Here is a 27,044-nt window from a genome sequence, read left to right as displayed (position 1 = left end):
GACTTTCATGCATATTGTTTCCATAACAGGTGAGGTGATCATACAGTGTCTCTTCTCCACAGCTTCTTTGTGGAGGTCATATCTCACCAGACTGCATCCAATAGCAAGTATTCCTGTATCCTGAAGCAGCTGATCAGCAGTACTCAGTCCTGGATAATCCGTCTACTGGAAGATCTGTGGGCTTCAAGTCCCATGGATGATGGAAAGGAAAGTTTTTTTCCCCCAAGCTGCCCATCCCTGTGCCAACACAAGCTGTGCCCGAGGCTGCAGCAATGGGTGAAACTATCTTCCTGGGGGATTACCAGAGGCATGGAGAGAGCTGCACTGGTATCTATCATGAGACACAAGAAATTCTGCAGATGCTGGAATCTGGAGCAATACACAAAAAGTGCTGGAGGAACTCAGCAGGTCAGGCAGCATCTAAGGAGGGAAATAAACAGTCAACGTTTTGGGCCAAGACCCTTCATCAGGACTGGAAAGGAAGCGGGCAGAAGCCAGAATAAGGTGAGGGGTGAGGAGCACACACAAGCAGGGGATAGGCGAGTTCATGTGATTGCCGAAAGAGAATTGTTAAGGGTGAGTACCAGTTCCGTTAGACGGAGGAGGGTGGTGGTGGAGGGGAACTGGTTGGGTCTGTTATCGAGAAAGAAACAGAGAACCTTAATGCCTTCCTCATGGGGGACAGAAATGTACAGAGACTCGATGGCCATGGTGAAAATGAGGTGGTCAGGGCCAGGGAACTGGAAGTTGTTGAAGTGATGGAGAGCATGCGAAGTGTCATGGACATAGGTAGGAAGGGACTGGACCAAGGGGGGACAAAATGGAGTCAAGATATGAGGACACAATTTCAGTGGGGCAAGAGCAAGCAGAAACAATGGGTCTACCAGGGTAGTTGGGGAGTTGTGAATCTCGGATAGGAGGTAGAAACAGGCAGTGCAGGGTAGGGGGACTATGAGATGGGAGGCTGTGGAGGGGAGATCTCCAGAGGTGATGAGGTCAGTGATAGTGCTGGAAACAATGGCCTGGCTGATCCTCAACAACTCAGTGACTTGGCTCTGTGAAGTGTTCCCTGGGATGCCAACCAAGGCAGTCATCAATCACTGTTGAAAGGTGATAGCTTCCCGAGTTGTTCCCTGAGATTCCCACTGAAGCAGTTGTTAATCACTTCTGGAAGCTGATTGTTGGCTCCAGGATCCAGGAAACCTCGCTGTGGGATGCACTGAGGTGAAGTCCAACCTGTACAAAAGGACTTGTGGAGAGATGGCACTTGTTATCGATGCCAACCTCCTCTGCAAACAATGTGCAGTGTGCCAAAAGAGGGTTAGGAGGAAAAAAGTTAAGTGCTGGTGGGAACCATCAATGCCAAGCACTTTTGCTGAGGAACTGGAAGCAGCATTCTTGTGCACCCTGGCTCCAGAGTAACTGAAACAATCCACCTTTACAATGTGTGGGCAGAGAATGGGGGTTTTTGCAAATGCACATGACAGATACTCCAGGTGAACAGTGCTGCCCAGGACTACTGAATTTCCCAGATGGTTTCTTGATTACCCCCCTCCCCCATTTACAACCAATAATTGACATACACAGTTCACATTTCAACTTAAATCTTCAAGGAAACTAAGAGAATGGGCAGGTACAAGATGTCAATGATCAGACCTTTGCAAAACATAGAAAAACTCAGTGTTGACATGATGAATCTAAACCTGAGTATCCTCACCAATTTATTCCGATGCATCATGGCTTGATATGGCAACTGGTCTGCCCAAGACTACATGAAATTGCAGAGAATTGTGAACTCAGCCCAGTCCATCACAAAGCCCAGCCTCCCCTCCATTGACTCTGTCTACAATTCCTGCTACTCAAAAAAGCAGCCAAGATAATCAAAGACCCCCTCCCACCAGGGTCATTCTCTCTTCTCCCCCCTCCCATCGGGCAGAAGATACAAAAGCTTGAAAACTCATACCACCAGGCTCAAGGACAGCTTCTATCCTGCTGTTACAGGACACTTGAACGGACCTCTTGTATGATAAAGATGAACTCTTGATCTCTCAATCTACCTTGTCATGACCCTTGTGTTTTATTTGCCTACCTGCACTGCACTTTCTCTGTAACTGTAATACTACATTCTGTCTTTTCTTTTGTACTTCCTCGATGTACTGAATGATCTGTCTGGACAGCAGGCAAACAAAAGCTTTTCATTGTATCTCAGTACCAGTGACAATAGTAATCAAATTACCAAATGACCATCTGCTGTACATTTTGTAAACTGGCTTCTCCTCTCCAACCTTCTTCCAGAAAGGGCCTCCTTAGCCACAGTTTGATGAATGCTTGCCACTATATAATCTACACCATACATGGAGTACACCCCTGCATTAGGAAGGGTGTACGTTCCTAGAAAACCATCTGTATCACAATTTTCCAGACATGAATCCTTGAGAAAATTTGTTGTTTCTTTCACATTTTGTATTCATTTAAGTTATTTTTTTTCTCCTCACATAAATGCCATAAGAGTAAACCTTTATTCTGTATCTCAAATATTTTGGTAGCGATTTCTGAATTCCATAAGGGTGAATTTCCGTTACCCAAACTGCTGTAACGTGGGGGGTGCACTGTATTTTTTTTAACCTGATGTGGATAGATATGCAAAAAATTGAGGATAATAGTTAAATTTCCAAATTAAATGTTTTTAAATAATTTGAAAAAAAATATACAAAATCTTGTGTAGCTTCTCTTTTATGACCTTTGCAGCCAATCGGACACTTGAATGGTAGTCAGCATTGGAATGTAGGAAATGGAGCTGGCAATTTGTGTACTACAAGCTCCTGAAAACAGCAAAATGATAATGACCAGAAAACATATCTTAGCAAAGCTCATTGAGGAATAAATATTATCCAGGAGACTGATGATATCTGAGCTCTTCTTCAAAATAGTGCCAGGACGTACAAGGTACAGGGTGTTGGTAAGGCCATACCTGGAGTACTGAGCAGTTATGGTCCCCTTACCTAAGAATATATATAGTAGCTTAGGAGCCAATTCAAAAGAAATTTACCAGGTTAATTCCCGGGATGAGAGGATTGTTCTATAAAAAAGGCTAAAACAGGTTTGATCTGTAATCTTTGGCATTTAGCAAAATGAGGGATGATCTTATTGAAACGTATAAAATCGAGCACAATGTTGAGATGTTTTCATTGGTGACAAAGTCTCAAAGGAGGGGGACATAGTTTCAAGACAAGGGGCCGGTCATTTTAAACCAACATACGTCGAAGTTTCTTCTCGCAGAGGGCAGTGAATCTCTGGAATTCTCTATTCTGGAAAATTGTGGAGAATAGCTTATTAAGTATTTAAGGTGGAGACAGATAAATTATTTAAGAATGGGGTGGGGAGAATGAGGGCTATGGGTTTCTGGCAAAGTGGAAGAGTTGAGGCTGGAACAGATGAACCATTGATCATGTTGAATAGCGGGGGCAGGCATGAAGGCCTGGTGACCTACTCCTGCTCCTATTTTTTTTATTCCCTTGTACTCAAAGCAATTTGGGACTCAGCTTAACATCCCCTTTGATAGATAGCTCCTCCAACAATGCAGTTCCTTCTGAGTCATTTATTTGAGTGTTAACCTAGATCTGTGTGCTCAAATCTCTGGCCAGTGTTTTGAACTCCCTATCCTCCTGATCTAATGGTCTAAACACTACCAACTGAGTTAAAGCTGACACACACACAGACATAATAACTAAGTTGGATAAATATTTCAATGTTACTTAAATCACTGGCATGTCTTGCAAAAGAAGTTTTGCATCCACTTTTAGCTTTGGTGACCAGAATAAATTACTTTGACAATGATTTCAGCCAAAGGAAGGGAAACAAAAATCAGGTAAGTGGTTACGTCCCACTGCTGGAAGGTGGGTTGTTTTACATAATGATACACAAGATTTCTTTATTAGTCACATGTACATCAAAACACACAGTGAAATGCATCTTTAGCGTAGAGTGTTCCGGGGGCAGCCCGCAAGTGTCGCCACAGTTCCGGCTCCAGCATAGCATGCCCACAACCTCCTAACTTGTACATCTTTGGAATGTGGGAGGAAACCCATGCAGACATGGGGAGAACATACAAACTCCTTACAGCCAGCAGCTGGAATTGAACCTGGGTCGCTGGCGCTGTAATAGCATTATGCTAACCACTACACTACCGTGCTTGTTTTCATCATCACCATTATTATCACTGAATATTTAAATGTGCTTAGTATGACAAGAAAAGGTTTTTTCTTGTTAGCTTGGTAGAACTCCCCTTGATTCAGACATTATGCCAAGCATATTTAAACACCTGAGTGAAAAACACAATGATGCTGGAGGAACTCAGCAGGCCAGGCAGCATCCGTGGAGAAAAGCAGGCGGTCAACGTTTCAGGTCAGGGCCCTTCTTTAAACACCTACTGAATTGAGAATCACATCCCAGCCTTATACAGTAACAACACTGTAAAGGTATGCTCAGCTTAATCTCAGAATTGATAAAGGGACAAGGTAAATGATAATTAAACAAAAAAACATACACAGCTCAATATTGGTATTAATATTTGAATTCAGTTGATAGTTAGTCGAACTCCTCACATTGATCAAATTTTCAAGACTCTTCAAATCAGTCAATGGACCTGGTGTCAGGGCAGTATCTCCCACATTTGACCGAATTATATGGTACAATCATTTAGCGTAAAGACCACAAACATTATAGGAGCTAGTAAAGGATAAATGGATAGAGTTTATACTTGGGGAACATTCCAGAAGCAGGCTGTAGTCAAATTTTCATTGGTTTCCCAAACTGAAATATTTGCTCAGGTTTCAACTCAAACTCATCTGCACTTCAGCAAGGCATGAACATCGCTTGAACCGCCGGTAACCATTCCCCTCTGTCCCCCTTTTTTTTTTAAAACCGTTATCCCACCAGCCCCCATCACCCCATCTCTTTCCCCTCTCCCGCCCTCTGGATCTGCCCATTACCACCTATTCCTCCCACTGGTTCCCCTCCTTCCCTTTATTCCATGGTCCACTGTCCTCTCCTATCAGATTCCATCATCTTTAGCCCTCTGTTATTTCCACCTGTTACCTCTCAGCTTCGCACTTCGTTCCTACTCTGCCCCCCACTCACTCCTTCCCCTCCCCCCCCCCCCCACCTTTTTATACCGGCTATCTCCCTTCTTTCTTTCCAGTCCTGATGAAGGGACTCGACCTGAAACGTCAACTGTCCACTTCTCTCCATAGATGCTGCCTGACCCGCTGAGTTCCTTCAGCTTCTGTGTGTTTCACCAAGCATGAATTCTTCCATGAACCAGAACAATTGGGCAATGTTTTAGAACTTGTTTTGTCATTTTACTTTAAAGAATATTTATCGGTGCATTTAAGAGCAGTAGAACTGTCTAATCCACCAATGGTAAGGAATTCAATTTGAAATACCAATTTCTAAAAACGAAACAGAAACTGTCACTGGTTTCATGGGGTAGGCAGTTAGTTTTTGGAGTAAATAAGAAACATTTTAATATTTAAGCATTTAAGAGATGTGCCTTTTATTGTCCTTGCATCTTAAAAATCCAAAAGCAAAACACTACAGATGTTAAAAATCTGAATAACTAAAGAAAAAACAGAAAATGCTAAAAGTACGCAGCATATGTGGAGATGAGATCAAGGTTGATCCTTTGCTTCTTTTCTGTATTAACCCCACATCCCTTACTATCTGAAAGCCTGTCGATCACGGTATTGAATATCCTAGTGGCTGAGACTCCACAGCCCTCTTAGGTAGGGAATTCCACAGGTTATTTGGGTGAAGAAACTTCTTCTCATCTGTCCTGAATGGGCAGCCCCTTGTACTGTTATTGCTGATTCCAGACACCTCAGCTTGAGGAAGCATCAACTCCACATCTACCTTGCCAACCAAGTCATAGAGTCATACAGCAGAGAAACCGGCCCTTCGGCCCAACCAGTCCATGCCGACCAAGATGCCCATCTAAGCTAGTCTCATTTGCCTGTGATTAGCCAATATCCCTCTAAACCTTTCCTTCCATGTACCCATCCAAGTGTCTTTTAAATGTTGTGAATGTATCTGCCTCAACCACTTCCTCTGGCAGCTCATTTCCATATACAGGCCACCCTCTGTGTGAAGAAATTGCACCTCAAATTTCTATTAAATCACTCCCTTCTCATCTTAAACCTATGCCCTCTAGTTCTTGATTCCCCAACCCTGAGAAAAAGACTCTGTGTATTCGCCCTATCTATACCCCTCATGATTTAATACACTTTTATAAGATCACCCCTTATTCTCCTACATTTCAATGAATAAAGTCCTAGCTTGCTCAACCTTTCTCCAAAACTCAGTGTCTCAAGTCCTGGCAACATCCTCGTGAATCTTTCCTGCACTCTTTCCAGCTTAATGGCGTCTTTCCTATAAAATGCAGCCTCACCAATGTCTTGTACAACTGCAACATAACATCCCAACTTCTATAGTCAGTGCCCTGACTGATGAAGACCAAAAGCCTTCTTCAGCATCCTGTCTACCTGTGACGCCACTTTCAGGGAACAATATACTTGTACTCCTAGGTCCTTCTGTTCTCTGCTAACCCTCTAAGAATTTTGTACACATGTTACTTGCAGGGAGATGTCACAGTTCCCAAGTGACAGCTGCCTCACTGTTAGGATTATAAATTGGGATGATAAGCGAAGACACTCCTAATACTTCCCTTGCTCACTTTTGGCGTACTTTGCACTCTGTCTTGAAGACTAACACATGAACATTCCTGTAGGTGTAGCTCACTTATGAGTGGGCAATAAATGCCGGCCTTGCAAATGTCTCCATCCTCCCAGAAATGAATCAAAAAAGAGCACATCTTACAGTAAAACTGCTCGATAGATTGGGCCAGCTCTTTGCAAGGCCTTGATTTAGCCGAGATTACTTATAGGGTGGCTATTAACCATGAATTGAACTTCTAAAGTCCATTTTCTACAGGTTGCTGCAGACTGTAGACCAACCAGTTAGGAGAGGACCACTGCTCAACTCTTTGATGTGAAAGATCTACACTATCTGCCTTTCTATTATTTTTCACAATCAGAAACAGTGACTGTAGATTCTTGGCACCATTTATACCCCAAGTACAGGACCCTATCCAGAGCAGGAACATAAACATTTATTGATGCCGACATCCATATGAATTCTATTACAACTTTCATTATTTTCTCTTATTTATGAGGAGGAGATGGCAACCGGCAAGCACTGACTGCCAGAGTGGTTACCACAAGCCTCCCCAGGATTGTGGTCATGTTGCCTGGAGAGAGATGCCACAGGTTGTGAGCACCAACTGACTCCCTACCACAACTGTAAACCTTTACTGACAAGCTGAGACACCACAATTTGTTTCTTTGTCCACCTTTGGCACACTTTGCACCCTCTTAAAGCAACAGCTGCCAAAGCAATAGCTCAATAACAGCCCAACTTGTATACTCACTGCCCAGCGTGCCAAAAGCCTTCTTCACCACCCTATCTACCTGTGACACCACTTTCAGGGAACCATGTACTTGTAATCCTAGAGCAACCAAATTAGTAACACAGCACTCACAACGTTTTGCCAGCATTCTTAAGAAACACCATAATCTTCCAAGGAGTAGTACCTCATCTTCAAATTAGATACATGATAATCTTATGGATCTATCAAAGAGAGCTCAACAATTTTGGACAATAAGAATTTCCAGCATTTTAATCTCAGATGTCCAACATTCAGTCATTCCTTTTGACAATTTCACATAATAATTCAGCTTCCCTCATTAATGTTCCACTGCCACTCTCTTTCACCCAATACTGTCACCCTTGGTTAGCTAACTTTACCTGCTTTCCAATTTATCACAGACCTTCCCCTTTGCTCTTCTACTTTCTCTATATGACCTCATTGGTGATGCCAAGTCTCAAGTATCCTTTGGTCTGTTCTGTAGCTCTCAAGAATAAACCAGAGACTGATTAACATCCAAAGGGTGGCATAATGGCACAGCTAGTAGAGTTACTACCTCACAACTCCAGTGGGCTGGTTTGATCCTGGCTCCAATGTTGTTCAACATTGAGCGTGTATGTTCTCTCTGACTGTGTATGTTTCCACCATGTGCTCCAGTTTCCTCCCACATCCCAGGGTTGATAGGTGAATTAGACACTGTAAAATTGCCCCTAGTGTGTAGGGCAGTGGTAGAGCTGGGAGGAGATGATGGGATTGTGGGGAGAATAAAGGGCCTGTATTGTGCTGTACTGTTCTATGTATGTTCTATAAAGTGATGGATATTGGAAAATTTAGAATTTGAAAGGATGATGAAGGTAAAAATCCTCTTCATATTTATATCTGAATGAACACTTGAAGAACTGTAAACTATGAGACTATACACCAAGGCCTAAGGAAGTGTGAGAAACCTAAGTAGTTTCATTTTTGGCTGACACAGACACAATGGGTTGAATGGCCTCCTTCTGTGCTGTAAATTCCTACTTCTCTCAGTCATTTCTTCAGTGTTGCAAGTTCAGCTAAGTGTGAACAAATAAGGCAAAAAGAACCAGCACATCACGTGTCTGAGAGGACAGGAAATGCAATGGTAGCTCCCTTAGCAACAACGTTGGAAGGTGAAGAAATTAAAAATAAACCATGAATTAGCATCACCATTAAATCATCAACAGAAAGAGTCAAAGGGGAAGGAAAGATTGGAATCAAAAAAAAACACAAAAGGAAAGCAAAAGAAGATTGAATGCAAGTTTAGCATTTTGAACCTCTCTGACAACAAGTGATAGATGAACAAATGGGATACACACATTTAGTGGATTATACAAGGAAGTTGACAGGGAAGACCTTACATTTAGTTGGTCATTAAAATGATACTAGCTCAAAATACCTGTGCAGGTTAAAGAACAGAAGAAGGAATAGCCCATATGACCCTCCGTTCCTGGTTTCTCATTCAATATGATCAGGGTGGATCCTGCATCTCCTGTCCACTATCCTGCCCCAATACTCTAATTAGTCTTGGCCTGGGCTACGCTCCCTGACTCAGGTACAGAGTTCGTATTTTCTAGCCAAATGCAGCAGTTTAATGACTTTCAATGGCTATGCAAGCAGCAGGAGAAATCCGCTTTTCATGATGCTAGTGGGCACAACACCAATATCAATGTTTGGATATTATAACCTCGTCTGAAGTTCTGAACCATTTACATATGGAGGTGAATACTGTCCGCATCAATTATTTTGGCAACAAAATTTGGCCCATCAAATTATGTTTATTTTTTGCCAATGAATATTTACACTGTCACATCACATTATTTTACAAGGAAAATTGCACATACTCTTGCATGCAAAGCCCCTTATAAATATTCAAAGTTTTTTCAGTTAATATTTCACAGTATTTCAATATTTCAAACCAGCATATTCTATGATACCATTTGGTTTTCAATAACTCTTAAAGTACATGTCCACACCAATCAAACTCAGTGCAATAAGTTCACATAGCCAAGGCAAGAATGCTACAATAATTGGTTCTAATCACTTGAATCACTCTCAGCTCCCAGGAAGGGGCAAAGGCTTTTCATGGGCTGCCAGAAATTGTGACTGAAATTTAGCCTCTATCAACACGTGGCTCATACCCAAAGGAATATACATTTACCTAGGCAACAGTAGAAAAAGGAGCAGCTGTCTCCATTGTACTTGGCCAAGGGCTACAGATTGTAATAATACAGAGAAATCTAAAATCAGTGTCGATTTTGAAAGACATTTTACAAAAAAAAATTGGTGAACAACATTTCCAAAATAATAAGCAACGGCAACTTTCATGTGTAAATTCTATTGTGCATCACACAAGCGTGTTCCTCCACTGTAATAAGGAAATGGAGAGCAAATGAAACACCGTTCAACAAAATTTAAGTCAATCTCTAACTAAAATGAAGACACCAGGGTCAAAATAAGAAGTGTACATTATCAGGACAGTTCAGAAGAAAGAAAAAGGGGCTCCCCCCACCAGTTGCTCATCAAGAAATAATATACAAGCATCACTGACTGTAAATCATGTTTTAATATAGCTGCAAAATCCCTTCCTTTTTCCCCCACTCCATTACAAGATATGTAGAGCGTCGCTGCTGTAATAAGGGCCTATCTGCCTCTTGCACTGATAAACGTACAGATTGCATTTTTCTGCACTTAACATATTTCCACCGTAAATACGAGAAAGAGAAGGTAAAATGTCTTCAGCAACTATCCACTTTATAATTACTGGAATGCATTTGGCCGTATTAGTCGTTATTAGATCGTGGTCCACGAACAATTTTGGCATCACCACCGTTATATTATAAATAAATCACTGAACTGAACAAAAGAATACGGATACTCAACGCAGAATGATAACGTGCCGCCCTTGATCAACCATCACTCCAAACACACTCTCCCAGGTTTTATCTTGCGATTGTTCTAATGACAATGCTGATTTAGCTTCCAGTAAAATCACTCACCGTTGCGTTCTCAGTTATGTATTTCCATGCAGGGAAGTCATTGCTCATTGTCCAGTTCGTCGTAGGCAAGCTAATTTGTCTTCCTAAAATGGAACAAAAGACAAAGGGGGAAAAAATAACATTTTACCGTTGGATGTACAGATGCATTTATTGGACGCTGCGTGTCCAATTGCAAATATTCTGAGTTCAATTTCCAGAAGGGTGTGTTCTCACTTGTACAGGAACCAACTGATGGTATTAATACAGGACAAATTTATAAAGTTCCTTGGTTGGTTAGGGGAGAGAACGCAAAAACTGGAAAGAAATGCATCATTTTCTTTCCCCATGTACTCACTTGTACAACAGAATATGACAGCGCCTCTTTTCGGATGTATTCATGCTAAATGGCAAAAGAACATTTGCGATGAAAGGCTCGCCTGTTTTGACTTCCTCTAAGCGATGCTGAAAACAGAGATCTGTGCAGTGAAAGACAGAGAGAAAGAAATCCCGCAAGGAACAAACGGAGCCCTTCGCCACTGGCCCAGGTTACGAGATGAACCGCTGCTACCCACGTATCCAGCGCACCGCCTCCTTGACCTGCTACAGTCTGCCTATACACACCAAAGCAGGACTTAAAGCCCCCTTCCCCACTCGCTTTGTTTAGCGCCATTGGCTTTAAAGTTAATTTTTAACCTTTGAACTTACATAGCGACGTCACCAAAGCTTGCTGTCTATCGTCAGCTGTGCAGTGCTCTCTCCTCACCCTGGAAACATCTCCCCTACCAGAGCCCTAGTGACTGGGAACCGAAGTCATGCGTAACTGCAGTAACAGGTTTGTCTGGCGTTTGGGCACCGCCGTGGATGGGGCTCCGGGCAGAGAGATCCTCAAACCGTTGCCAGATATCCCGGCACATCAGGCAATGACTTCCTTGGATATTTCGCCAGAGTCTTGGCTGGGCAGGGGGAGGGGGGAGGTTTGGCCGCGGAACGTGTGTCCAAACACACCATTTATTCACTCAGAGTGGTAGAGCACACACAAGCAGATTGGTCTGCCATTCCCCCAATCTATTTCCCTCCAACGTTGGAACAAAACGTTTTAGTTGAATCATTTTTTAATAGGATTCTGATGTCAAGGATTGGGTGGTGGTAGTGGGGAAGGGGGGAGGGGAGTAGGTGGAGACATCAGCATTAAACCAAATGGCACTTTGCTTAATATATAGCCAGATGAGTTAAATTTTCCTTTCGGCTAGCTACGTTGGAAATATGAAAGAAATACAACAGCATCTGATAAAATGGACTAACATTTCTAATGTAGTTCCTTTTCAGTTTCTAAGTTTTCTGCTCTGTATTGTCAGCATTTTCTGCTTCAGATTTCCAGTATTTGCATTTTTTTTTTACTTTCTGGGTGACAACTGCATATTTAATGAATTTCAGAATACTTTCCACTCATTTGTGAGTCTGGCTACTTTTACAATGGAAAGTGGAAATGGGTGAGATTTGTGCCACTTTCTCCAGTTAAAGCCTTTCCAGCCATCAAATACATTGCCAGAATAATGCTTGAATGAATCAAATTCATAGTGGAGACTGCTGAAACAAACACTGTTAGACTGTGCACTCAAAATGACATAGAAATCCCAATCTTATGCCCACTTTAGTCCAATACTATCATTCAATTCACTCTTAGAGTGAGTGGATTCTATCCTTGCATGCCATGACTTTCCTCATAATTGAAATCACTCTCTTGGCTGCTATTCCAGCAATAGCAAGCTCTTTTGCACATGTGAAGGTTATCAGTCGCTAGGATTCACCTACCATGAAGAATAATGTGAACTGTCACATCCAGAATAGGTTGTAACCATTTGTCAATGTACTGTAGATACAAATGGGAATTAGTTTTGGAATTTCCTACTGGAGGGAAAAGGAAAATTGAGTTTCATACTGATGTTTTGCATTTGCTTTTGACATTTGACATTATCAAATACTTTAGTTTCCAAAAGAATTTCTGTGTTTCCAATACACTTCTGCAAATTTTGCTGCATTTAAACAATATGATTCTGAATTTCTGATGCAATTAAATTGTGGTTTAAATTACAATATCACAGGGAGTCACCTAGAACAGATAAAAAGAACCCTCAAAAAATAAAAAAACTGAAGATGCTGAAAATCTGAAATATTAAACCCAACTCCATTCATCTGATAAACATGAAATATTTTCTTGTTCACAGGCAAAATATTGTAAGCAATCAATTATTTCTCGTTTCATGACTCTGAAAACATGAAAAATTTTAGATCATTTTTTAGACCTGCACTGCTTTTTCTATGTAGATACACTATGCTGCATTCTGTTATTGTTTTACCTTGTACTATCTTGATGCGCTGTGTGATGAATTGATCTGTATGAAGGATATGCAGACAAGTTTTTTGCTGTACCTCGGTACAATGTAACAATAATAAACCTATCCAATCTCTTCATAAGTATGGGATGTTTAACCTATATATTCCAAGTTTTCATTGAAAGGAATCACAGATGCTAGAAAGATTAAATTATTTCTCAAGCTGCTCATGAACAGTACCCATCTTTTTACACCTTTCCTTTCTTTGTATTTTAGCAGTACAAATATCTTGGTTATTTCAAATATTAATTTGAGACTGGTAAGACAATGACGTTTGGAAACATTGTGTTGCAAAAGCACATAAAATCTGTTATTATAAACAATGAAAAATAATTAATATAGATTTTAAAAAGTTTTATGGTAGCCTGAAAGATTTAAGGTTGGCAGTTAGCCAACTACTCTGCAAGTACTTATGTGCACACAACTCTTAATTTCCTATGCAAATCCTTCCTGCCCACTCACACACGTTCTCCACACTCCCGAATTCTATATCTTGATAAAACTACTTCATATTCTATTGGTTATCATTCTCCAATCATTTGGATGATCAACGTTAATCTTCACACATCTTTATCACAACCTCACCTCTGCAAACCCAGAATCTACCCACACTTTAGTTCTTCCGTTCAACTGTACAAAGCTAGTAGATGTCAATGTTGCTTGGTCAATTACCCTTTTCGTGTCTATGTTCATGCCATAAACATCATTTCCTCTCTGTAACAATTTATTTCAGTGTATAAACATGCACTGTCTCCCCGTTGAAAAACTCAGAATCATTTAGGTTGAGAGATGCCCGTGCTTCTCAATGGAAAGATAAACAAATGCTTGTCAAACTGGTTCAAAGTTTCTGGCTGTGGTTCAATCTAATGTCAGTTGGTAATTTTATTTTTCCAAAACAGGTGTCAGCTTCAGTTCAGCAGTAACACTCTTGCCTTTCAGTCAGAGGGTTGTGGGTTTAAGTCTAATTTAAGAGGCCTGAGCACTTAATTTAAGTTAATACTCAATTACTTCAGGTTTCATGACTGTGAAAACGGTGGTGACATCTTTCATAGAGTCATAATAGAATGGAAACAGACCCTTCAGCCCAACTCGTCCATGCTGACCAAGATGTCTATCCGAGCTAGTCCCACTTGCCTGCATTTGGCCCTTATCCATCTAGACTTTTTTTCCAATCCATGTAGCTGTCCAAAGATCTTTTAATCATTGTAATTGCACCTTAAATCTGTGCCCTCTAGTCTTAGACTCCCCTACCCTGGGAAAAAGACTGACCAGATCAATGTCATACTGGCACTCTCATGTAGGTGGATGCAAAAGACCCCATGGTACAATTCAAGGTAGACTTCTCTCCTAGCTAACATTTACCACTGAACCAACATCGCTAAAACAATGCCATTATCTTATTGGCTTTTGTTGTGCACGATTGTATATCCAATTTTCAAGAGTGATTACATTTCAAAATTATTTAATTGAATGGAAATCAAGAAAGTCGCTATTAATACAGATTTTTGGTTTACAGTCTTTGCTACAATCTTTCTAATTAATGAACAATATTAATATGTTGCTAATAATGTATGAATTAATTATCGGATAAGAAAGTATTTACTACATGATGTTTCTGCTCCATTTGCCATTAGAAGCCATATCGTTATTGAATTCTTAAAAGTGATGAACTAATTGCCATACCCAGAAGTTAAAAACGTGGGTAATAGGAGCAGGAGTAGGCCACTCGGCCCTTTGAGCCTGCCCCGCTATTCAATATGATCATGGCTGATCAGCCCCAGGCCTCATCTCTTCTGCACCAATTCCCCAGAGCCTTCAACTCTCTGATCTTTCAAAAATTTATCTGCTTCCTCTTTAACTATCGCGAATGGTCAAGCTTCCACAACCCTCCAGGGTGGAGAATTCCAGGGATTCACCACCCTTTGTGAGAAGCTCCCACCCATCTCAGTTTTAAATGACCACCCCCACAAGTGGAAACATCTTGACATCTTCCCCGTCGTGCCCACTAAGGATGTTTCATGTTTCAATAAGATTACCCTTCATTCTTCTCCAAAGAATATAGATCTAACATTTTAGTTATTTATCGTAGGACAGACCTCCCACCCCAGGAATTAGCCCAGTGAATCTCTTTTGGAGCTGCCTCCAATATCCTTTCTTACATAGGGGGACACAAACTGTGCACAGTACTCCAGGCACGGCCTCACCGTACCCTGTCATGTGTAGAGTCCAACCTTTTGCTTTGAGAGGGGAATGTGAATGGTCTTCTGTGTGGTCTTATTGTGGCTATGTTTTGAAGACACACACACACACACACCACAGTCTTGGTAATCTAATCCGGCTACGAAATAAGCAGAACAGAATAGTTGGAGTGCCATTATAATTCTTTCCATATCTCATATTTTCTTGACTAAAATCAGGAAACCAGTGAAGTTCCTCCCAATGTGCTATCTCACTGCTTTGTTTAAACCCTGAACTTCTCTCATTTAGCAAGTTGATTCCATCATTCATAGTATGCAACAAATCAAAGACTACATGTTTCCTACATTCAGCATGGAACATTTCTGTGTTATGCTTAAATCAATTTGATTAATCCTGCACATTTCTCAATAGAAACACCAGGAACAAGAAGCATGAATATTGAGATCTAGTCCCTTCCTAGCCAAATCACAATGCATTACTTTTCATGCATCCATAACATTTGCTATTACTGTACTTATTCACTACTCTCGACATATGGGCTCAATTATGCAGAGAAATAAACTTCCTAGAAGCTTTGGTTTGAATTTTAGGTTGCAATTAACCCTTCTTGACTAAAATCAGGAAACCAGTGAAGTTCCTCCCAATGTGCTATCTCACTGTTTTAGAATTGCTTTAGTTGATAAGACCCTCTTTATATTTAATTATATGTTTTTCAATCGTTCTTTTTGCCTTAAAGTCTACTGACAATATGCAGAAAGAAAAGTTCAGTATTTATATAGAACCTTTCACATTCTTTCCAGGAGGTCAAAGTGCTTTCTGGCCAATGATGTACTTTCAAGATGCTGTCACTGTTGTACATCACCTTCATAATCAATCCAGTCTGCTGGCATCTCATCACAATGTAATAAATAGGAATGCAAGACTGAAGAGTAAAGCAAACATGCAATTAGGCAAAATAAGCAGAATGTAACATTTTTACTGCTGTACATGAATAAGCAGAGACGTAACATATGGTTATTTCACCATGCTTGAGAGGAGAAAGGTGACTTGGGATTTCTGATTCCCAAAGCTCTCAATTATGATAGTTTGCTTTGTGTCTTTCTGGATCTGATGTAAATTAGTTGATAGTGATTCATGCTTACAATTAGTCAATTACACCATGATGTAACTTTTTGGAAATCAAAGGTGAAATAGATGAACTGAGACATGTTTCTTTGACTAGCATTTCCTGTGTCTGTATATATTATTGTTGAGCATAACACATTCAAAAATATACACTGGAAGTCTTTGTTGTATACAGATATCCATCTTAAATAAAGTAGCATTCTGTTAAAATAAAGTCAGCTTCAAATAAATTTTAGTGATTGCACGGTAAATTGGTTTTAAATACCAATTGCACGGTAAATTGGTTTTAGATAGACACATGAATAATAGAAAAATAGGGGGCTATATGGGAGGGAAGGGTTAGATAGATCTTAGAGCAGGATAAAATGTCGGCACAACATTGTGGGCCGAAGGGCCTGTACTGTGCTGTAGTGTTCTATGTTCTAATATCCATTGTTTTTTTTTGCAAGGTGTTACATGGGCATATTGGCCGTGAAAAAATGTTCTTTTAAAGCAGGTCAAGTGGGTCTGCTCTTTGACAAAAGATTGCCTAAAGGATGAATCATTACTTATCTTGTACAGACCTTTAAATGCTATTCCATCATTTATTTTTGTAATGTCAGGGAGAGCCATGTAATTTAAAAACCAAAAGGTCTTTCCTCAGACCAGTTGTTCAGCTAAGTTTCAGAGGACTTTAGTTTAGGTACCACAGAATGAATGAACCCTCTTTGGGAAATGATACATCTGTGCTGCTGAGAAAAGGGATACGTTAGCTATGGAAATGCCACTGGTGTGAGGTAGAAGCATGATCTGTGATATGAAGGAATGGTATTTGATTGTGTTGTGGGTGATGCAAAAATTTCACAGTGTGAAAATGTCCTGTTAACTTTATATGGGGCTGCTAAACTCCTTTAAGAGATTCAATGTGTTGCAAATTCCATAGTGGGCAAATTTCACATGGTCAGGAAGGAAAATAATTCTCATTTATGCTTTAATCAACATTCTAGCTTCATGAATGTTCCTGTGCCTTTAATTCAGGATGTTATGATTTGTTTTTCTAACAAAACAGAAATAAATTTCAGTTATACTATACTCCCAAGTCTATTCACCACTTTAAAGGATTTAGTTGTGTATTTATAGATACATTTGGATGATATCCTGTAGACTTCAATCAAAAGCTCTTCTGGTTTCTACTCAAGAGTTTTCTGGGATTTATTGCATTTAAGGCTTTTTCAGCATAAATTCTAAATCAGCATCAGTCCATCAACAGTTATTTTCATGGATCTGTCTTTTCATTTCAGGGAACTGATTAGAGTTCTATCTCTCAGGAAAGTTTTAACTATAGATTACAGATCAGACTTAAATGGAGCTGGCAGAATTATTGAAGCTCACTGTGGATTTTTATTCAATGTTCACAGGTCTCCTATTACAAGAACCCTCACCCTGACCTTATTTCCCACAAGGGACAGAGACAGTTGGAGGTATTTGGCAAATTAGTTCTCAGTTGAAACAAGACAGCATCAAATCTGCCAATTTTCCAAACACAGAATTCTTCAGTCATTCCAATGTGTGTGAAAGCTGCAATGATCAATACTGTTCCAAGTCTAAAACAGAATTAACATGGTTTCAATCTGTGTGTGAATCATGTTGTACCTGCCAGGTGTCCCCTTTACAACTTTGCCACCAGAATAATGCTCAAGAGCTATGGAAGGGCAAGAACTTGCATTTTATAACCTCAGATCATAGTGCAACACCTTTTATTTCTGTTGTTTGTTCATAGGTATATCACTGGAATTGCTGCCTTTTACTTTCCATCTCTATTGATCCTGAATTGAGGAACAATTGCAAGTTAACCACACTACACCGGTGGGTTTGGATTCACATTTCACTAGGCCAGCAAAGGATGGCACATTTCTTTCCAAGAAGGACATTAGTGAACTAAATGTTTGTTTCTTTTTGAAATGGCATCCAGTAGTTTCAGTTACTGAGACTAGCATTTTGATTGGATTTCAGATTCATGTTCAATTCCTTAAATTTAAGTTCTCTGCTGTCAGGATTGGGTGGAGTTCAACCTCGTGTCTCTGTAGTAATGGCCCAGGACTCTTGGTTGTTGATGTAGTAGCAGCCCACTCTTGTGCCTGTAAATTGTCTCCAAACTAAATTAGGTATTAGAGTTGCGTGAATAAAAGCTTGTCCAAAGATGGCCTTAAGGGGCAAGAGGCAGAATGTTTTAGGGAGGGATTACTGAGAAGATGTGGCTGTTGCTGGTCAAAGCATCATTTACTGCCCATCCATAATTGACCTGGAGAGACTGACGGTGAGCCACTGTGTTGATTTTAAATAATTCAACCACGCAGATCACAACAGAGCCAGAAGTGGTAAAGATAGCAGAGACATATGGGTTTCACAACAATCCATTATCGGGGCTATTTTTACTCCAGCTTAATGAAATAATTGACTTTAAATTCCTCAATTGATGGATTAGAACTTGTATCTCTATTTTAGTACTATCCTAATAGTTTCCCACCACCATTCTCTCCCAGTTCTTTCAGAAGCTTAATGTTCAAGGTCAGTTGGCAGAAGATGGTGGAATGATGGGAGCAGGGAATGTGTTGAAGTTCAAATCTTGAGGAACACAGGTTTAGGACGGTTACAAGGAAAGGCACTGGCAAGGCCAGGAAGGGATTTGCATCTGCACTGATGATTGTGCCAAACTGGAAATTCTACTACACTTCCAGGAAGGGAGTTATTGGAATAGTTCATAATATAGAATCTTAGAATAACTATGACCATTCAGCCATCAAGTCTGTGCCAGCTCTTTGGAAAGGAAACCAATCAGATCTTTGTTCTGCCCTTTCCCCTTAGCCTTGCAAATTATCTCCTCTCAAGTGTGTATCCAATTTCTGTTTGAACTTCCTGATTAACTCCATTTCTACTTCCCTTGCAACTAGAGAGTTCCTGGAACCTTTTCAGTAGTTTTTTTTTTCTCCCCACCATCTCTCAAGCTTTACATCTTTCCCAAAGTTTAGTGACCAGAATTGGATGAAGTACTCCAGTTGTGGCTTAACTGGTGTTTTCTGAAGGTTCCTCATCACCTCAAGATCAAAAATAAACCTGCAGATTCTGGAAATCTGAAACAAAAACAGAACATTTTGGAAACACTCAGCAGGTCAGGCAGCAACTTTGGAAGGAGCAACAGATTTATCATTTCAGGATGAAGTCTCATTGTCAAAACAGGAAAAGAGAAAAAACAAACAAATTAAAGTAACAGAGGAAGTAGGGGAAAGAGACATTTAGGACAAAGGGAATATTTATGATAGGGCAAGGCCAGAGCTGGTCTGGTTGCTGTAGGGATAAGTAATGGTATCCCCATGGTAACCTTGGCCTCAGCCAATCATAAATGTTCCCTTTGTCCTATCTAGTGCTGCCTCCAACTTCTCTGCAACTTAAAACTAACTTGCTGGTACAGGGATAGGAAAGGTAGAGGGATGTGGGCCTAACACAGGTAACGGATGAGTGTAGGCAAAGCATCACTGTTGATGTGGATGAAGTGGGACAAAAGGGCCTGTCTCTGTGTTGTTTGATCCTATGATATTTTAATCAATGTCAAACAAAAAATATTAAGTAGGTCTTAGAAGTGATTTTTTAAGTTCTTATTGGCAAAAACCAAAACATTCAAGTCTCCCTCAACGTGAACTGTAACTTTCAGAGATTAGTGTGCTCTGTCCTTGTATATTCTTACAAATTGTGGCCTTTAGTCTATATTGTCTCTTGTTTGCATTGCCAAAATGTATCCAAGTGGGTTTCTCATGTGTCTGCAATGATCAATGAACTGCACTGTACTTTGATCATGTAAACACAGGTTTTGGTTAGCCATGTAACAAAAGGAATTGTTTTGGTAATTCAAAACCTCCAGTGAGTTTCTGTTCAAGTATATTGCCTTCAAACCTCTTCTTTTCATAAATAAGAGAATGAGCAAAATGATTTATACCAGTAATTCAGTGCAATAAAGCTGTCAATGGAAATTGGAACACCACTTGTTGTAGTTGTACATTTTGATGTCCCTAATCCAGATTGACAGTGTTATTGTAGTATTATGCTTAATGCTCCCTCCGTTTTGAAAGGGATTTGAAATTTCCTCCTCATCTCCAAGGCTTCTGATGGCATGAGATGCAAACAAGATTGACGGTTTAAATTGTTGCAGCACTTGTTTTTACTACACAAGTTGGAGACACCATTTATAATAAGCAACTTTGTTAGGTGGTGAACAATTACCTTACTATCATGATTCACAAAAAACCCTGGTAGTCTATGAAAACTGGTGTTCTGATGTGTGTGCTCAAAGTAGTGATGGCAGCACACATGATTTAAATGACTACCGCTGAATTGTCATCATCTAATGACAATGTCTGGGAGGTTTTGAATGGCTTATAGTCCTGTTCGTATCTTTATTGGACATGGTAGAACATAAATAAAACTGCAGATGCTGGAATCTGAAACAAAACCAGAAATGCTGGAAGAACTCAGCCAGTCAAGCAGCAACTGTGGAAAGAGAAACCAGTTAATGCATCAAGTCAGAATTCGTTAATTGGACTTTATAAGACCTGGTCCCTTTTGTATGGGGGGGGGGGGGGTGGGGTGGGAGGGAATCAAGCAACGCATCTTTGTTTGACTAGGATGTTTTGGAGATGGATTTCCATTAATATTAAACATAGCAAGGTCAGTTTGGACATTTGAGCAGCCAACAGAGAGGCAGACGTGGTTCTAAAGCTCCCCTTTAACTCTCACAGGTAAGTTTGGGATGTCCCCATGCAACTCAGCATCAGGGTTACTGACCAACTGGGATGCATGCAGGAACTCTTGTCTAAGTTCTCACGATGCCAAGTAGTAGTGTTGGATCAGCAGTAGATGCAGTATTTGTCCAGCCAGGAAAGACACACTGGCTCCTGCACAAGAAACAGATCTTTTTTCAAAAATTAATGGCTGTTCCCTACATATGCAGTAGAGATGGGCAAAGCACACACAATGCCAATCACTCAAAGTGCCCCTGATGTTAGCAACTTTTGTCCTAACTCTGTCATTAAAAATACATGCTACACAGGAGGCCAACTGTCTATTTCAACGTGCTTGGCCCATGTAAAAGGAGTACTTTGCTAATCATCATGAGTGATGGAACATCTCTCCTCTACCCCCCCCCCGTTCCTTTCCCTTCCTCCGTCCGTCCATCACACACACGCTCCTCCCGCTGATTCCCCTCCCCCTACACTGTTCCCATTTGCCCTCCCCACCTCCCTCGTCTAATTCCATGCTCCACCTTCCCCTCCCATCATCTGCAGCCCTTGGTCAACCCCACCCATCACCTCCCAGCCTCCGTCATAATTTCCACGCTTCCTTGCCCATCACCTCTCCTCACTCTCGCTCCACCCCCTTCCTTTCACCATTTTATACTAGTTATCCCTCCTCTCTCTTTCAGTCCGGATGAAGAGTCTCGACCAGAAACGTCAACCGTCCATTTCCCTCTACAGAAGCTTCCTGACCCACTGATTTCCACTGATTTCCTCCAGCATCTTGTTTGTTGCTCTAGATTCCAGCATCTGCGGTCTCTTGCGTCTCCATTAATGCCATCAACCCCATTTTTAGGGCTATTAATTCCAAAACGGACCCCCATGACTTTTTTGGAAATATGAAGGTCATTAATGTGAATTCCTACCCCTGTTGTTCCGCATTTAGTTTTCTGCTTTTCATGAATCCATTTCCACTTGGTTGAAGATGTACATAGCTTGAAAAGAATACTTTCCCCCCACATGCAATTCCAGATGCATTGAATTTTCATCAAGGAAACAGATACGAATATTTGGTCTCGAGTTAGTTTGCCTACAGCTATCCAACATTACAAAGATTGTTTTTGCAATGAATGACCTATCAAACACAAGAAAAAAAAAGGCCAATTATCAAATCTTTAGTTTTTGGAAACATCTTGAAGCACATTATGCATAATAGATTACTTTGAAGAACAGCATCTACTGTTACATTACCCCAACAATGGGGGATTTGGAGAGAGTGCAGAGAATGGAGGAATACGGACATTGTGCAGGCAGAAGGGATTAGTTTAGTTAGGCGTTTAATCACTGGTTTAATTAGTTTGGCACAACATTGTGGGCTGAAGGGCCTGTTCCTGTGCTGTACTGTTCTGTGTTCTCCTAATATAATCTTAGTTATTCAGTCCATATCTGGTTATCTGAACAAAGAATCACTTCTCAATATCCAAATTCTATGATGGGAGATTTCCTTCGTTTCATCCTTTCAGTTTGTGCACTGCAGTCAGAATGCATTAACACCCAAGTTTCAGACTGCACCGTGTCATACATGACCTGAAGCATTTGATAATGCTTCCATGGCAACTTAGCCAAGGAAAATGCTGGTGTTTATTTATTGACCGTAAATATGAGTAGCTCCAGGAAAGCTAAATGATGTTGACATTTGCACAGCCATTCTGATTGCTTACCCTGATTATCAGCCCCTCACTTCCAAATCAATTCTTCATTTCTAGTAGAAGCTGTGCCTGGAGTACACTGACCCAACAAGTGTTCCTTCTCCTGAATTCTGTAGTCATGATATTATCAGTGTCTGTCCTAATGCCTCATGACTTTTTTTTTGTATATCTGAGGGGACTAATGCAAGAGCAGAGAAGTGTTACTTGCAAAGAAAGCAACCATCAGCAAATCTTATGGCAGGATCTTTAAGGAGTTTATGAATTGTATGCGAATCCCTCTGACTCCATTATTGCCACTGACACTGCAATTCTTGATTTTCAAGTCAATGGATTTACTCTGCAAATCATAACATTTTATGTCCGGTTCAATTCTCAAGGCTTCTGATTAAATCCTCACCTGACCTCCTGCTCGTCAGCAGTTTATTGTTAGTACATTCCATTTTCTCCTCAGTCTGATGAATCTCCTCCAATGCAATACTGGTGGTATCATTTGAATACCAAGACATCATAGAATCATACAGCCCTTCGGCCCAACTGGTCCATGCCGACCAAGACACCCATCTAAACTAGTCCCATTTGGCCCATATGCCTCTGCACTTTTCCTATCAATGAACCTGTCCAAGTGTCTTTTAAATGCTGTTAATGTACCTGCCTCTGGCAGCTCATTCCATATACAGACCACCCTCTGGGTGGAAAAATTTGCCCCTCATGTTCCTTTTAAGTTTCTCCAATCTCATCCTAAACCTACGCCCTCTGGTTCTTGATTCCCCAACCATGGGGAAAAAGACTGAATGCATTCACCCCAACTGTGCCCCTCATGATTTTATACACTTCTATAAGATCACCCCTCATTCTCCTATGCTCCAATGAATAAAGTCCCAGCCTGCTCAACCTCTCTCCATAACCCAGTCCTGGCAACATTCTTGTAAATCTCCTCTGCACCCTGCCCAGCTTAATGGCATCTTTCCTATAGCAGGGTGACCAAAACTCAACGCAGTATTCCAAATGTGCCTCACCGATGTCTTGGACAATTGTTACATAACATCCCAACTTCTGCATTCAATGCCCAGACTGATGAAGGCCAGTGTACCAAAAGCCTTCTTCACCATTCTGTCTACCTGTGACACCACTTTCAGAGAACCATGTGTTTTTGCTCCCAGGTCCCTCCGTTCTACAACACTCCTCAGGTCCTCACCATTCACTGTGAAAGTCCTACCATCATTTGTCTTCCCAAAATGCAATACTTTACACTTATCTGAATTAAACTCCATCATCTTGTCTCTTCAGTTTTATGTTCAATTCAGCAGATCAAAAATTCAGAGTTTGGAGGTGTTTTTTCTCCCCCCATTTATATCTCATTCAGGATATTCATAAGCATCTGCTGGCTCAAATCTGATTTAATGTTTCTCGTTAAACTGAACTCTAGACCCATTTCTTATTCTTGCCATTGTGCTCAATCAGGAAAATAGATCATCAAATCCCTGTTCTAATGGGTTATGTACCTGTTAACTGTGTTGAGCCAACTTTTAAGGATTACCTCTTTCAAAGCTTTTTAATAAATTTTTCAGAACAGTACTATATTAGCAACTACTTCCTAGCCTTAGAATTTCTTCACTTTGTTTTTAAAACTTTACAATGTTTCCTGTTTCTCCTCAGTCTGAAATGTCTTTGCAATGCAGCAATAGCTATAATGCACCAGGGTGAGCCATTCCAAAACTTGCAGTGGTGTTAACATAGCAGATTTATTTTAAGAATGAGAAGTAACAAAGAGTCAGGGACTATCGAGTGGAACAGAACAAACAGCAATTTCCAACAGAGCAAAACAAATCAGAAAGTCAGACAAACATTCAGCTAATGGAAACACCACAGGTTGAATTAAAGCATTACATGTATGTTTATAGAACAGGAACAGGCCCTTCAGCCCAGCTCATCCATGCTGACCTTGATGCCTATCCACGTTAATCCTATTAGCCTGCATTAGGACCATAGCCCTTTACGTATTTCCTCTTCAAGTACTGTTCAAATGCACTTCCTTTAAGGGTTGTAATTGTATCTGCCTCTACTGCCTCCTCCGGCAGCTTGTTACAAATAACCACCACCCTCTGTGAGGAAAAAACAACTTGCCCCCCCAGATTTGTTAAATTTCTCACTTCTCACTTTAAATTTATGCCTTCTATTTTCAGGCTCCCCTACCCTGGGAAAAGGACTCTGACTATCTATGTCCTTCATAATCTTATAAACCTCTAGTAAGATCTCTCTTCAGCCTCCTATGCTCCAGTGAGAACAAATTACACCGATCCAATCTCTCCCTGTAACTAAAGCCCTCCATTCCAGGCAATATCCTGGTGAAGCTCTTCTGCACTCTTTCCAATGCTACCACATCCTTCCTGTAGCGTGGCAACCAGAACTGTACACGATACTCCAAGTGCAGCCAAATCAATACTTTGCACAGCAACGTGTCCCAACTCAATGCCCCTGTCTACGGAGGTAAGCATACCAAATTCCTTCTTCACTATCCTAGTCACTTGCCTCATAGTTTTCAAAGAACTATGAACTTGCACCTCAAGGTCTTTCTGTACCTCAACACTCTAAAGGCACCTGCCATTTACTTCACATGTCCAGCCTGTATTTGACATCCCAAAATGCATTAGCTCACACTTGTCTGGATTAAATTCCATCTGCCACTGGTCTGCCCAACTTTCCAGTCGATCCACGTTCCTCAACATCCCTTATAGAACTTCTTTGCTATCTGTGACTCCACCAATTTTGGTATTGGTATATTATTGTCACTTGTACCAAGGTACAGTGAAAAAATTGTCTTGCATACCAATCGTACAGGTCAATTCATTACACAGTGCAGTTACATTGGGTTAATACAGAGTGCATTGATGCAGAACAGGTAAAAACAATAATAGTACAGAGTAAAGTGTCACAGCTACAGAGAAAGTGCAGTGCAATAAGGTGCAAGGTCACAACAAGGTAGATCGTGAGGTCATAGTCCATCTCATTGTACAAGGGAACTGTTCAATAGTCTTATCACAGTGGGGTAGAAGCTGTCCTCAAGTCTGGTGGTACGTGCCCTCAGGCTCTGTGTCATTAGCAAACTTACTAATCAGACGACCTACATTCTCATCCAAGTCATTTATATACATGACAAACAAAGGTCCCAGCACTGATTAGTGTGGTACACCACTGGTTACAGACTCCCAGTCAGAAAAAACATCCCTTCACCACTCCCCTCTGTGCATCCCCCTGTCACCAAGTCAATTTTGGGTCTAGTTTACCCACACACATCAGAACCAGAAAATCTAGGCTGCAGATTTTTTAAAACACTGGAACAGTGCAGAAGTGTGTTCAGTCACACATCACAAGTGTTTAACCCCAACCCATATTAGAGGTCAGAACAGCTTTAGCTTTTATAGCATTACAGGTGCTATAAAAGGTCATGTGAACAGATTTGAGAGGCCATAAATTACACTTCATTGAGCACCATGGGCCAGCAGCATTGTACTTCACCACAAGCTGCAAACACATGCACTTCATTGTTGTGGCTACCAAGCCAGGGCATTGACTCTTTTTCCTTGAAGAATGTAGAACAGAGCATCAGGAACAGTACAGATGTACTTTAAAAAAAAATGGTGCTCCAAATTGGTGAAACTACTTTACCAATTGCTTCCACATGAGACAACAAAAGCAGCATTTCATTGATGAACCAAGAAATCAACAGATCAAACAAGAATTCTGCAGTGCTGTCATATTCAATAATGAATGGCAATGGCATGATTGAACAGCTAATGATGAGACAAGGCCATCCTTAATGTTGGTGGAGACGAGCACGTGAGTGAAAAATTCATGGCTGAGGGATTTACCATAACCTTCAGGCAGAAGTGACAAGTTGATGATCCAGCTCCACATCCTTTTGAGTTTCCATCACAGAAGGCAGTGTTCAGCTAATTAAATTCACTCCACTTGAGAGCACTGGACACAACAAAGGCTATGGGACCTGACAACATCCCTGTATGAGTGCTTAAGACTTGTGCTACAGAACCTTCTGAACCGCTAGCCAAGCTACCACTACAACAGGGCCTTCTTCCCGATTAAATTGCCCTGTATGTTGTCTCCAAATAATGTGAGACAAATCCCAGTCCAACCAATTACTCCATGTGCAGACTCCCAATCATCAGCAAGGTGAAGGACAGAATTGTTGACAGTGAAATCAAACACCACATACTCATCACTTCTCATTTTAGGTTCTGGCAGGATGGTTTAGCCTCAGGCAACATTACAGCCTTGGCCCAAATTTGGAAAACAAGCTGAACTTCAGAAGTAAATGAGTGGCTGCTCTTGACGTCAATGCAACACTTGACTGAGAATGGCAT

General features: G+C 40.8%; 1 protein-coding gene across 3 annotated transcripts in view; it reads right to left on the bottom strand.

The window, feature by feature from the left end:
• Nucleotides 1-27,044, bottom strand: part of cbarpb (CACN subunit beta associated regulatory protein b) — a 189,395-nt gene that overhangs the window by 151,616 nt on the left and 10,735 nt on the right. Inside the window, exons 3-5 of one of the 3 annotated variants that reach the window (XM_052037654.1) lie at nucleotides 12,289-12,384; nucleotides 10,832-10,952; nucleotides 10,498-10,580 (exon numbers count right to left, since the gene is read on the bottom strand). In XM_052037654.1, the coding sequence (XP_051893614.1) occupies nucleotides 10,498-10,545 (48 nt within the window). In that variant the 5' untranslated portion in view covers nucleotides 10,546-10,580; nucleotides 10,832-10,952; nucleotides 12,289-12,384. Of the gene's footprint in view, nucleotides 1-10,497; nucleotides 10,581-10,831; nucleotides 11,098-11,181; nucleotides 11,404-12,288; nucleotides 12,385-27,044 lie in introns of those variants that run through there. The other 2 variants (XM_052037655.1, XM_052037656.1) reach the window with 2 other exon arrangements.

Source organism: Pristis pectinata, chromosome 24 (assembly GCF_009764475.1).
Source record: "Pristis pectinata isolate sPriPec2 chromosome 24, sPriPec2.1.pri, whole genome shotgun sequence".
In the NCBI taxonomy this organism is placed as follows: Eukaryota; Metazoa; Chordata; class Chondrichthyes; order Rhinopristiformes; family Pristidae; genus Pristis; species Pristis pectinata.
The sequence above is the reverse complement of the archived record's forward strand: the minus strand, read 5'-3'. Positions and strand labels throughout refer to the sequence as shown.